Below are 13,518 nucleotides of genomic sequence, written 5' to 3'. Positions count from 1 at the left end.
ACACAGCCCGAAGCCCCATGCTTTCCACGGTGAGGCTGATTTCAGAGGGGCAGGAAGGACTGCGAGCTCATGCACAGGATGCTTCCGAGAGGACCGGACAATGCCCGCCCTGAGTTTCTCTTCTCCTGGCCTCCATCAACACTTGGATTAAATTGCAGAGCTGAGAAATCCCTCCAATTATGGTTTCTTCTGGATGAAATGCAAATTACACACACCGGGTATCATAGGCCTACACGCAGGTTTTGCTGTGACTGGTATGAGTGACCAGTGCCAAGACATGACCACAAAGCCCTAGTTTAGAGCCCGAGTGGCTCCTTCCTTTTCTCCACTGAACCTCTGGCCAAGGTTTGAGAGCCCAGTAATTATGTGGCAACAGCAGTTGTGCCTTAGGCAGAAGGGTAACCCAGTGGTTGATGGTTACATTCTGCACAGTCAATCAAAGTGATGTGGCCAAGAGGGGCCACCACAGCCCACCCCATTGCTCCTCCTCATGAGCTCACGTCTCTGAAGCTGGCGTCTTGCCACACTTCATAGACACAGAAATTCTTTGCCTGGTGGTGACCTAGTACACCTTGGAAGTGTCACATGAAGAGAAAGAAGAACTACGATGAGAATTAGGAGTAAGAATTCATACCATGGCCTCTGTAAGAATCATTATACAGAAACCTTCTTTTCTAAAAAGTTCCTTTTTAGGTCAATGTCAAGACAAGAATTAGACAGTCCCAAATCCCTCTCAATGCAACGTCCACTAGCTATCACTTTTACAAATGAGTCTTGTCCCTTGGCTCTGTTCTGGAGAGGCAGTAAATCACCAATTTGAGAGGATGATTCACGGTCCTAGGTCTAACTTTTGCAGATGACTCTAAGACAGCTCAATACGCAGACCATGCCTCAGACCTGAACTGCAGGTACAGACACCAGCACCCGGCCTGGCACACTTATCCACCACACACAGTGAAGTTAGAGCTCTCTCAGCCCTCGGAGCCTCTGTGAGTCACTGGTCACACAAGCACACCAGGCTAGGACCACCTTCAATGTCAGTACAGGCGAGTGGGGGCAAGTTTCTCCTGGGAGTAAATGCTCAAGAGCAAGGTGCTCTTCTCCATCCTGGTTGCCGGTCTGAATTAACCCCTGCTGGTGGGGTCAATTCTACCAGCTCTGTGCACTTAGGGGAGAGACTGGGTGACAATAGGGTCACCAATAAATGTGTTGGGTGCTTTTAGGAAGAAGGGATGGAGCACAGGAGGAATAATTGTCTTCGCCTCCCACGCTACCAAATGTGAAAATACGATCATAGCTACATTTATGGCATTCAGGTCCTCACATGGAGCCACAACCTCTCCTGCCCTTAGAGGAGGACCCATAGCCCAGGGCCTCTGTGTACAAGCTGGAGCTTACGGTAGCATCACCTAGGAATCGTGTCAATGGAACACCAGCAAAGCCCATGCTGAAGATGACTATGAAGGATGTCTCAGGAATCCGGCATAGCTCTGCTCTGTTGGCTACCAGCTCAGGACCTCAACAGGTTCTTCAACGTCGCTGAGCTTGCAAGTGACAAAGGCTGACCTCAAAGGCCATGCGACAGACTCAAGGCACTCATGGAGGTTCAATGCTTACGGTTTGGGTTATTTGGAATCACAGTTGCTACAAGATACCTTAAACAGGGGGCTCCATTTTTGGAAAAATAAAAGATATTTTGGAATGATGTTTTGAATTAGTCATCATTTTGAGGGGCAGCTCTAGAATCCAACAGTGTATATAGGTTGGAAGATTTAGAACACTTTTTTCACACCACAGGACACAACCTGGCACTGGAGGAATGGGATACAGGTTAGGGAGACACAGTAAAAAAAAAAAAAAAAAAAAAAAAAAATCCATCTGCATCGAAACCCTGGTGTATTTTGGAAATGATCTAAACTCACTAAAAAGAATTTTTTACTACACTAGTTTCCCTTCCTCCCTTCGACCCAATCCAGAGTCTAAGCTTTCCCCAAACATTAAAATATACATTTCCACACATCTCTGAATTAACATTGAATCTGATGTGCTGTCACATTAATTTCCATCTATCTGTATTTAAAGGAGAGAGGGAGACTGTCACCAGGCTGTAAGATCACAGTCCCGATGCTATTCCAAGAAGCACACGTTAGCAGACGGCAAGGGAGGCCTTCCCCACCACGGACACAGTGACACAGGCAACTGGGGCAACACGTCACCACATACGAGGTCACAAGGGGAAGAAAACACCAGCTAGACGGACTCACAGGACCACAAGGCACAACACAGACAGGGATGATACCACAGACAGCACAGACACGGAGCTGCGCGTGTTGGGTTGAACTTACAGGCACGGAAACTGGTGGAGCAATCATTAACAGAGACAGAAGAAAGTGGGAAGGCTCTCCCAGGGGTGTCCATGTTACCACGCACACGGCCTGACATGCACGAGCAGTCACGCTCAGAACGTCCGCAATCAAAACAACATGCCCGTCTCATTCTCTTGTAGATGGACATCTTGGCTATAGCCGCGTGGCGGGTGAGAGGAGAGGAAGAGGGGTAGTTAATGCCAAGGTCACGCACAGCAAGGCGGCTGCAAGGGCGCTGCAGGGATTTAACACAGGTCTTAGTTCACATTAACAGTCTTGACCCAGAAAAAAAAATGCAGTGACTGTTGGTAACAGTTTAATTGTACATCCCCCCCCCCAAAAAAAGCAGTGAAAATATAAATTGCCTTTATAATCCCCCAAGGCTGTTGTGTATGAATTTCCTCCCCTAGGTGACGCGGGGGACTGCAGGAAAAGGGCATGGCTGATTACGATCGGCGTCTTGGATGAGCAGAAGAGCACATGATAGACAGCAAAAACGTAAGGGACATTTTCCCCCGGCACAATTAATACAGGACAAAACAGACACACAGCCAATCAATGGACTGCTGGCTTGGTACAATAAATGGCTTCTGCGAGATGCAAAAATAGCTAATATGTAGGCTTTCTAATTTCCATCCATTCCTGGGCATTAGGCAGAGCCCGGGACAGCCTTTCATCAAATTAGATGGGAAACGATTACGTGTTAATATCGAATCTGAGGATGCCTCTGCGGAACTTCCCCAGAGTGAGCCGACGTGATGGCTACAGGAATTTACATTTACTCTTGACAGAACAAATACCCAAATCTGTCCACCTACGAAATGCAGCTACTCCAGGCTGACGCTGCGTGGTTGACATTAGAGGCAGTTCAGAAATAAAAAATCACGCAAAGCACAGGAGAGGCTGGTCTATTGGAACGTGTTTACCATTCAGGGGTGTATGCTCTGCTCAAAGCTGGGAGGCTCTGAAAAATCTCATCTCCTCTTCTCTCCCCACCCACCCAAGATTCAGAAAGCAATCGGGCTATTGGTTAATCTTTGTTTTTTCTTATACAGAAAATACTGGCCAAAATAGGTTAAAAATGACAAACATGAAATAAGAGGCCCCATGTACACTATTGAGACTCAGCCGCAGCATCGATAGTGCCTGTACTGTAGGTCCCGTGCTGCTGGGGGCCCAGCTGCTGGACCTCGCTGCCGTAGTTCTCCATGTCCTCACCTTTACCCTCCACGCCGGTTTACAGGTAAGTACAGGGAGAAGCTTTCTGTATTTAATCTGATGCTACAACAGGCAAACGTGTTTGCTCATCGCATAGCCTGACCTGGGCTGCTCTCTCCCCGGCGGGGGGAAAACTCATAATTATCCCAAGCATCACAGCCAGAGAGTCACCTGAACTTAAGAGAGGTGTTATTCCCTGCGCCCACACCTTCCATTTCGAAAGTCATATTTCCCCCCTTTCTTTTTCTTTGTGGAGAGTGGTTGCACCCTTACTTTAAAATACGGCTTGTGGCTTTGCCCTCCTTGAATGTTACAGTCACCAGGAAGAGGGGTTTAAATCTCTCAAATGGGTCAAGTCCTGTTCTAAGACCTTTATGACTTGCCATACAGTATATTTGTCAAGCAGGGGTAACGTTATGATTGTGAGGAACAGGCACTGGGGGAGGTGAATGAGAGATCTCTTCAGCAGCAACTCCATTCCTGTAAACTCCGCTCACGTTTTAGTGACACGTTCTCTTAGCATCCTTGCCAGTCCGTTGCTCAGACGGTCACCATGCAGCCCCGGCCCTGTTCAATGTGTGAGACATCATTCCTGAGCTTAGCTTTTGGGGGGGGGGGGAGTTCTACTATAGCATTTGAATCAGGAGAATTCAGCAAGCGTGGCGTCGAGGCCCAGACACTCTCCAACAGCAGTTACTAAAATCAAGGCAGGGAAAAGGGCTCCCGCCGAAGACAGGAACGTAAAGCTATTTTAAACACATCCAGATCTGGAGTACAACTTGGAGGCCACGCGCTTGTTTTTTTCTTCCCTAGTTCTTTTACTGGAAATATTGATTTGTTATTTACACAGAAGAGGGAAACGAAGATGATTTTTTGTTTCACTGTAGATAAATTGTTTTGAAAAAAATTTTAATCAAATGCTGTAGCAGAAGAGAAGCCCATCAAACTCTGAAATGCTATGCTTCTCATTAGCAACAGTCCCTGGTTTTCATTTTCATCCTGCCATTTGGGTTCATATACAATAATAGAATCTGACACATTTATAGGGAAAGAAAGTTCTTATATATATACCGTCTTTAAGGACAGAGGGAGGGAGGCTGGGGGAGGAATGGTTCTGAAGCGGTTTTGTCAGAGGTATGACCATCATCATGGGTGATTTAAAGCTCCGACTTGATAAGGATTCGAGAGGAAACAGCTTAAACCATCTCCTCTCGGGGACTGTTTGCAACTGTGACCGTTGGCCCTTCTGGAGACCATGCATTGTTCTAAAATTTCATATTGTTAGCATGCAGGAACAGGCTGAAACTGGTAATCAAAGCAGCAGAAAACCATTTGCTATAAGAAGATTAAATGTTAATTATAAGCAGTCACATTCCAAAGCGGCATATGCATAAAAAGGAAAACATGCTGTTACTCGTCACTGCTTCCCAGCCATCGCTTTTACACTCACACCAAATACAAAATAGAAATCCCAGGAGACAAACAAGCACCACCACAGAAAAGAAAAGAAAAAATCAGCGACAGGGATCAATGAGAGGCTCAAAGACAAGACAGAAACAGTTCAAAATGATAGAGCCCCAGATACTGACAAACCTTTGCTAGTTACAGTGTCTAGACCGAGGTGCCCCCGACTGCAAGGGTGGCCCTTTAGCTCTACTTCTGGAAGAGTCTGTTTTCACTGGCCCCCTGTCAGGTGTCTTCACCTCTATGCTTCCAGGTTCACTTTCTTAAACGTGAGGCCCGTGCAGACCTCCCACCTGGTGGAGTGACCCACAGGCTCACAGGACGTGTGTCCCAGCAGGGAGAGCCTTCCTCTGGGCCACGATAGGAGTCAGGAACGAGCTCTTTAACTAAAAACGGATGACGGTATGTCTCCCTGGTGGTAGCTGTTCCAGAAGATGCGGACGCTCTGTGTGTAAAATTATACTCTCCAGTTGTAAAATAAAATTGCATCAAAATTAAGTCATGGACCTCCTAATGTGGAAAACACCACCCCCTCGTCTCCCTCGACGCTCTCCCGGGCTTCCTAATCCTTTGGTTTTGCTTTAGCGAATCACAGATATTCAGAATCACTGGTATTTTATTTCCATTTCTCTGTGATTGTTTCCTTTTCTAGAGCTGATGTAGGTTAGAAGGTTAATTTCAGATAAGAGGGTGCCATTTAAAACTCCCAAGGTTAGGTTTCAAAGAGCAACTTTGAAAGTTTCAGTATTTATTTAAAACAGAAGTAAATTTCATATCTACTCCATAGCCATAAAAAGTGCCCTCTCTCCTTTGGTGTTTGCTGATTTTCTTTATTACATAGTCACCCAAGGCTCTCTTCCCAAATCCCAATCCTCAGAAGAGGGAGTTTTCCCCAGGATTTCAATGGTAATACAAGTGGATCTATGAGGACATCTAGTGAATCTGTGTGGAAGAGCAGCCAGTTGACATACTACCCGAACTAGCTGGCCTTTCTCTGAAAGGGGGGCAGGAAGAGGCCCCTGTGTGCCTCTAAGAACCGAAATGTGTGTGGCATTAATTCAGTGGCTTCTCACAACAGGCTTTTAGGAGGCAGGGGGTTCAAAGGGGTGAGAGGCTCTAGGGCATGGTCCTAGAGTGGTCAAAAGTGGCACATTGCTCCTGCTGCCATGGCCAGAGGAGTAGGACCACTTCAGCGCCGGCTGGCTGGGTCCCCTCAAAGCTCGGAGGCAGCCTCCTGAGACAGGGAACAGACAAGAGCGTGTCCCTGGTGGATGAACTTACTGTAGCTACTTGTCATTCCATCTCAGGTCTCTTGGAACTTTATGCTCAATGAATTGCCCCCATAGGCCAGCTTAACTGTGGGAGAGCAGAAATATCAGCCTCTGGGGACCTGCTTTTCTCTTGGCCCACATCATGAAGTTCTTGCTCTTGGGCTGGTGCCACAGGTTCAAAGAGATTCTGTGGTTGCCAAGAATTAGACCCTGGGTCTCACCTTCCTCCTCAGAACTCTGTCCTAACAGTTTTACAGTTTGAGAAAAAACTTTTATGTGTTTCCTTCACCACAATGAAGTGAATATTCATCCAATATTTCCATTATGACTTCCTCATGCTATTTATAGGGACAACATAAAAGTATTTTCCCTAACAGACATCATCAAAGGTTTACTCCTTACTCGTGTTTAAAACTGGAAGATTTTTCAGATGTACTGTTGGACAACTTTTCCTATATCCTCAATGGTTGTGATCATGAGAAAGGACGCCTGTGGAGATGTGGCTGCTGTAGATGTGCTTTAGTTACTGCTCCTTCCTTGCATGAAACTGACAATCAGCTGTCAAACTCTGGTTCTCTGCTGTTAGCCCTTCCCAGCCAAGCCTGGAATGGAAGACGGAGTTGGAGGCCAGCCTGTTCTCAGCACCATCTGCCTCCTGCATCAGCAACCAAATTGTCAGCCAATTTCCAATTGCACAATCTTAATTTCCAGGGTGGGCTGGAAGGGGCTGGAGAAGCAGTGCTGGACTGAGAGGCTCAGATGCAGTTATCCAACTGCTGGGGGGAAAATATTTTAGGGTACAAATGGAGCAATTCAGGGGAAGACTGGTGTAGTAGGAAAAAAAATCTGCCATTCAATTCATAGACACTTAGCAGATCGCAACCTCAGGTTTAAAATCAATGCAGTGCAGGAAGGATTGCTTCCAAGCCTCAACCCTGGAGCTGCTCTTCGGATGCTCGCAGCAACTAAAATTACAGGTAAAAACATCCAGGGAAGAAAAAGTTCACTGAGGTGTAAGGTTGAGACATTTGTTTGACATGACGGTGGGAATCAAAGGGCATTCTTTCAAGTCCTACAAATGAGAAGCGATGTCTTCGCTTAGCAAAATTCCTCCTATTAGCTTCTGCAGGAAGAAGAAAGGTCTTGCAGGTGGTTTTCCCAAAACGGAAAGAGGGGGAAGGAAAAGCTAGTTAATGTCAGCAGCACAGAGCTCGCTGAGCTGGCTGGCCCTGCCCCCTTGATATCACACTGTGGCTGGAGAAGACAGAGGAATTTGGCACTAGAGATGTTTGTTAATTGACATCAAGACTTCCCACTAATCCTGAAGGATCCCTAGATTCTGTAGGCAGCTCTGAAGGTATAAAAGTGGCTCCTGCCCTCAAGCCATCCTTAAAGGTGTTCTGCAGGTAAAGAGACCCCCAGAGTCAATTTTGGTACAATTGTGCATGGAATTGAGAAAGGTCATGCTCTGTTTTGCTTGTATACTGATCATTCTACGCGCTTAGACTCTGGAGACGAGCCAGAACCAGATGACCAACTTGCCTCTTCTGCTGCAAAGGAGTCTGAGAGGACCAAGTGCTGAGACATCCTCTCCAAATCCCAGGGCTGCTGGGCTGAACTGGTCTGCAGGTTGGGTCTCGCTTTCAGTGGTCTCATGTACATGAGTAAAGACCCCATGCTCATTTCTGGTGCAAGCAAACATCTTCCAAGATGCCTACCACCTGTAGAGGACCTGGGGATGTCCTAGTGGGTACTCACTAAAGGAGAAACTTTACTTTAAAGCAAGGGAACCTCATAGGCTGTCAGAAATAATTACCACGGTGGAAATAATTGTCTCCATTAAAACCATTTAGATACTTACAGTCCCAAAGCTGGGTGTCCAGTTAATTCTTTAGCAGGTACTTTCTCATATAGAGAGGCACATATATTATAATAAATACATCACTCTATAAAATAGCTCTACGTTTATATATAAAAATGTACATTTTTACATATAAAGTACTGGTACACATAATATATATATATATCACAACACAAATATATATGTAGTATGTGTGTTTGCTTCAAGATAGGAATTCGAGCTCAGTAGTGGAGGAGACCAAGTATAATTTATCAAACGCAAGCATGGCAATGGCCCCCAATCGATGAGGCATCTCGAACTCTAGTGGTAATTACCTCGGCCTACTCAGTGTCCCCTAAAGGTCCTGAGACAAGGCCTTCAAGAGAAACACTGCTGTCAAGGTCTTATTTTCAAATGGAAAAATAAGACAGTGCCAGAGGCTGGCAAGAAGCTGGGGGGAGGGTGGAGATGAACAGAGGGGGCTCCTGCTCTCAGGTTCTCCAGCTTCGGGCTACTCTGCAGATTGGGCTGGGTGACGGAGTTGGGGCATGATTCATTTGATTCACTGCTACATGCAACATAAATACCAAAAGGAAAAAAGAAACTGAAACTGCACAGAAAATAAAAGAAGAATCTCTTCTAGAGAAAGACAGGGGGACTGGACTCCGGGCTGCTGGGAACCGGTTTTACTCACAATAGATCACTACCAGTGTGCAGTTAAAATAGAGTAGGGGCCGCATTCCAAGGCAGCAAAGAGAAAAAAATAAATCGAAAATATGTCAATGATTAGAAGTTCAAGAAAATTCCTTCAAACACATCAATGTAGACATGACTTGTCCCCAAGGAGTCTGCCCTTTGGCAAACTTTCAGAGGCTGGGGGAGAAAACATCAATCATTAGACCAGGTTTGTTATACAGAAAGAAGAAATGGGTAAACAGATTCGGAGAGCTTGCTCCTTGGCCAGACGCTGAATGTGACCCTCTTCCTTGATGGAGAGCTATGAAGAAATGGAAAGAAATGCAAGAGTTAAACTATGCTGCCAGGCGTGGAATGCCACACTCGCTATTTCTCCAGGTAGTATGACATGAAATGTTCAAAGTTACTGAGCTAACGTGAATGGAGAGGTAGAGGCGGGGTGAATGGGGATGAGCTTGGGGGGGGAAGGAGGGTTGGGAAACTGTGAATGAGGACCAGTGGCTGTCACCAGCTCTGCTCTCGTGGCGTTGTATCACTCCAGGGTGAAATATTAATACCTGGCCTAACAGATTTGGACAAGTGGCTCTTTGGGACAGCTGCCCTCTCAACTTAGGGCATCGGGCAATGTGCATTCAATTCATTATTGACAATTCCAGCTCCTTCTAAGGAGAGTTTCTTTGCAACCAAAACTGAGCTTCCCCCAGCTCCTACCTTGCCCGGTCTGCCTCGTGTTTAATAGCTCATTTATTCTAACTACCACCTACATATACACACCCGCATCCTGCCCTCTGGAGCACAGGCTGCTGGGGCCTTTTAATCAGAAAGGACAGTATGTGGACAATTCTGATTGTTTCCCAACTTGAACCTCAGAGGAGCCCATGTGGGAAGGAGGGTGCAGAGGGAAGGGCGCGAGGCCCTGTCACACTGGCTTCGGTTGGAGAGGCATCTGTGCTGTGCGTGATGGGGGACCACACGCCCTGCTCGCTGAACCAAGGGGAATGGAAACGAACAGAATAAAATTATTTCAGACAATCGTGCGCCCCTCTGTCCAGGATGATGTTAAAGAACGCTGCTGTGTGCTTGCTTAGAAGGAAGGTGGAAAAATGTCCTAGGGGCCAAATCCTCATTTCTAGGGACTTAAAAATGCGTCTGCGGGGATCCACCACAGTGGCTGGGGGGGGGGGGGGGGCTCAGCAGGAGTCCCAGCAGCTTTCTCAGCGTCCTTCCATTCCCCTCCTGCCTCCCTGAATCTGATCTCTGTCCAGTCACCAGGGAGATCCACAGGAAATAATGATGTCATTTCCTTGCATAAAAACAGCTCTATTTATCATGGGACTAAAGCCCGAGTTCCTTATGGTGGCGCCTGCCTTCCTCTCTGATCTCGCCTCGTACCCCTCTCTCCAGTCTCACCAGCTCCACTGCCAGCCTCCCTTCTCTTAAACACTGCAAACCTATTTCTGCTCCTGGCCTTTGCCACCCTCTCGTGCCTGCCTGGACTGGGTCTCAGGGTCAGGGCTACCACCCAAGGGAGGCCTTCCAGCTCTTTCTAGCTAAAGCAGCATCTCTGCAGGGTTCCTCACACTCTCAGGCTGCCTCCAATCTCTTCACAGCCTTTGTCTCTGTCTGAATGTACCTAAGTGTTCCTATGATCACTGTTCTGTGATCACTCACTAGGGTGAAGGCTTCGGGGGGGCAGGGACCTTTCTTGTTCACCACTCCATCCCTAGCACCAAGAAAAGTGCCCTGCACAAACAAGGTACTCAAACTCGAGGAATGAGGAGTCAATAAGTGCGTTTCACTGATGCCCCGGTGGGACCAGGTTCTCTGAATTACTGGCCTCAAGGCTCTGCTGCATTTCCCACCCCACACCGCTGTGAGGGGCTCCTTATAAAGGGGCCCAGCCTCCTGCGCTTGTTACTCTGCCTTGCTGGCCTCCACCTCGGACGGCGTGTCGCTTCTGATGGAAATGATCCGGGAGAGACGCTCTTCCCGACAGGTTGTCAGAATATGAGCGCCAGAGGCTCTGGTTCTGAGATTTCCATAAACACTCATCTCGGTGGGTTGTCAGAGTTGAAAGGAGGGGCTCTGTGTATGAAGTCAATGAAGAAAGGGGGCAGAAACATGGGGCCCAGCTGCCCCAGATTTGGGAAGTAGCCTGAGTGATTTCTACAGAAACTGCTCTAGACCAAGAGTGCTCCACGTGGGTATTTGCCAAGGAGTCTGCGTGCCTTCTCCATGCTCTGGCACAGAGGCATTGCTCTCTCGCTGGTTTTACATTTACTGCGCCCCCTTTAGGGGTGGGGTGAATAAAGCCCTTGGTTGGTAGCTGTGTCCCAGGAATGGCACTCATCTGTTTGGTTCCTGCTGGTGAAAAAGTACTTTATGGAATGATCCTTTATATCTGCGTTCCTACTCCCCAGGCCCAAGGTCATCACCCACTTTGCCCTTTCTCCTGAAGGAAGGTTAGGGCACAGCATCAAGAGGCCTCCGTCAAGCCCAAACCTATCTGCTGGGTCTCGGCAGCTCTCAGCAACCTCATCCTGTCACTGAACTTGAGGCCTTAATTTCTTTTTGTAAAACGAGATTAATGACACCCCCTGCCAATTACGTAGGATTATGGTGAAGATCAAAGAAAATAATGATCCTAAGGCGCTTTGAAAAGACTAAACATAGGAAGGAAGGCGTCATTAACACTTCTCTCTAGGGTTGTGAACGACCTCTGTTAGGCAATGCAACATGACTGCAAAAGGGCCACCGTGAGGCAAAGTCCACTCCAAGTCCTGGTTTCTCAGGCACTCACGATCCAACCTCCCTGACTTCCCATCTTTCTCCAGAGGCCCCCTTGGCAAGCTGCTTTGGGAGGGGTCTGAGATAGGCTATGCCAGAAACGACCGAGCCCAGTCTCGTCTACCCCGAAGAGCGGTGGTGTCTGAGGTTGGTCACTGGGGTAATGACACAGTCCGTTGGCGATGGCCAAGTTCTTTTCTTGGGCCAGTCTGAAGGTATCAGAGTTGAAAGCTCTGGCCTTTGGTACCAAAACCTGCAGCAATCCCAATGGAAAGAGAGTCAGCTCCCACTTGGGAGACCGAGTCCTCACGCTCAGTTTCCCTCTCCGCCCCAGTCCAGCGGTCGGTACCCGTGGCATTCCCACATCCACTGGGAATCACGACACAGAAACGCGCCCTCCTCGGCCCCGCTGTCCTCTCCGTACACGGTACTCACTGCGTCCCACCGGACACCTCCACCTAGGCATCCCCTCAGAGCCAAGGAGTGGGACTGGCACTAGGTGTACTGCGAGGTGCTGGAGGTGGTGAGTTTTCAACCTCTGCTCTAATAACGTGAGGACAGGTATTTATTTCATGTCTCTTTAAACTGCTGGGTGAAACATAAACATGTTCAAGAAAACTCTTGATGTTTAGTGTTTCTTTAACAGGAAAAGGAGAAGGGAAATGAATGCAGGGGAAGGAAGGAGCGAGGGAGGGGCGGGGGAAAGAAACGCTACTTACGCCGTTTGCAGCCGCATTTTTTTATCCTTTTGGGATCTGTGATGTCATCATGACAGGCCTTGCAGTAAAAAAATGCCCTGGAGAAAGAGAATGGAAAAACTGACACGTCTCATAATCCACCCAAATGAAATGAGTCCCACATTTCCTCCACTGCGGTGCCAAATTAATGAAACACGCCAGCACTAATTTCCTTTAATCTTTTGAAAGGTTTAGACGTTTACAGACGGAAATGTTTGTTGCAAAGACCATTTATTTCAAACACAGGTCTCTGCGATTTGAGTTAGTGCTTCTTTTAATAAACTTTCATTTGAAAAGGAACCGGGGGAAAGGTTGCCGAGGTGACACGCTGCGTCTGCTCGCCCGTCTCTCATTTTTGAGAGCAGCCTTCAGTGCTCTCCAAGCACATGGGCAAGCAGCCCCGGGCCCTCCCTCGGTGGGGAGGTTAACACATCTCCGAAATCCTCGTCTGGTTAACTATGTATTAAAGGGGCACAAGGATGGCATTCCTCAGTCAAATGAAAATATCCACCTTGTCACTCTGAAAGCATCCTTTCATTTCAGGAGATTAGAAAGGGACAAGCCAGAGTGAGGAATCGAGGGGTTCCCCTGTCAATTTCCTCCTGGGATTTCATCGCCCATATTTACTGTAAAGTTGGCTGGACCAACTCCTGTTCTCCAGCCTCGGGATCATGTAATAATGAAGGTTTTCTTCTCACTATGGAGCCCAGCTCAGCTGACCACAGGAATGGGATGGGCAGAAGGTGTATCACAGGATTGGGGTGAGTAGAAGGAGACCCAGAGAAAGCAACAGGAAAAGCCCCTCATAGGACTTAAGTGGCACTATGTGATGACAAAGTGCATTGGCCATGTCCAAGATACTCTGGATGTGGCAAAATCAATTCAAGCACTATTTAAAAGCTCAGGGCCTAGAAAAGCAGCACCGGAGGCCCGTGTCCTCTCAGTCCCGGGGAGGTGATAAAATTCATTGGAACAACTTCACAACCTTCTGAGTACAGGGACTAACAAAAACCCCTGGCTTAGCACCTTTACCACTCCCAACACCAAGATGAATGCCAGGGATAAACAAGGTCTGGCCTTGACCAGGGCTCTAAAGAAATAAACACAGTTCTTGACCACTTTATTGCTAGGTTCCTTTT

General features: G+C 47.5%; 1 protein-coding gene across 5 annotated transcripts in view; it reads right to left on the bottom strand.

Moving 5' to 3' along the window:
• Positions 1-13,518, bottom strand: part of KCNMA1 (potassium calcium-activated channel subfamily M alpha 1) — a 661,836-nt gene that overhangs the window by 110,279 nt on the left and 538,039 nt on the right. For 3 of the 5 annotated variants that reach the window (XM_087824299.1, XM_087824301.1, XM_087824297.1), the window contains exon 18: positions 12,362-12,438. In XM_087824299.1, the coding sequence (XP_087680425.1) occupies positions 12,362-12,438 (77 nt within the window). Of the gene's footprint in view, positions 1-2,345; positions 2,520-12,361; positions 12,439-13,518 lie in introns of all 5 variants that reach the window. The other 2 variants (XM_087824300.1, XM_087824298.1) reach the window with 1 other exon arrangement.

The sequence above is a fragment of the Miniopterus natalensis genome, chromosome 14 (genome assembly GCF_054644295.1).
Source record: "Miniopterus natalensis isolate mMinNat1 chromosome 14, mMinNat1.hap1, whole genome shotgun sequence".
In the NCBI taxonomy this organism is placed as follows: Eukaryota; Metazoa; Chordata; class Mammalia; order Chiroptera; family Miniopteridae; genus Miniopterus; species Miniopterus natalensis.
Note: the sequence above shows the minus strand (reverse complement) of the source record. Positions and strands in the feature narration are given on the sequence as shown.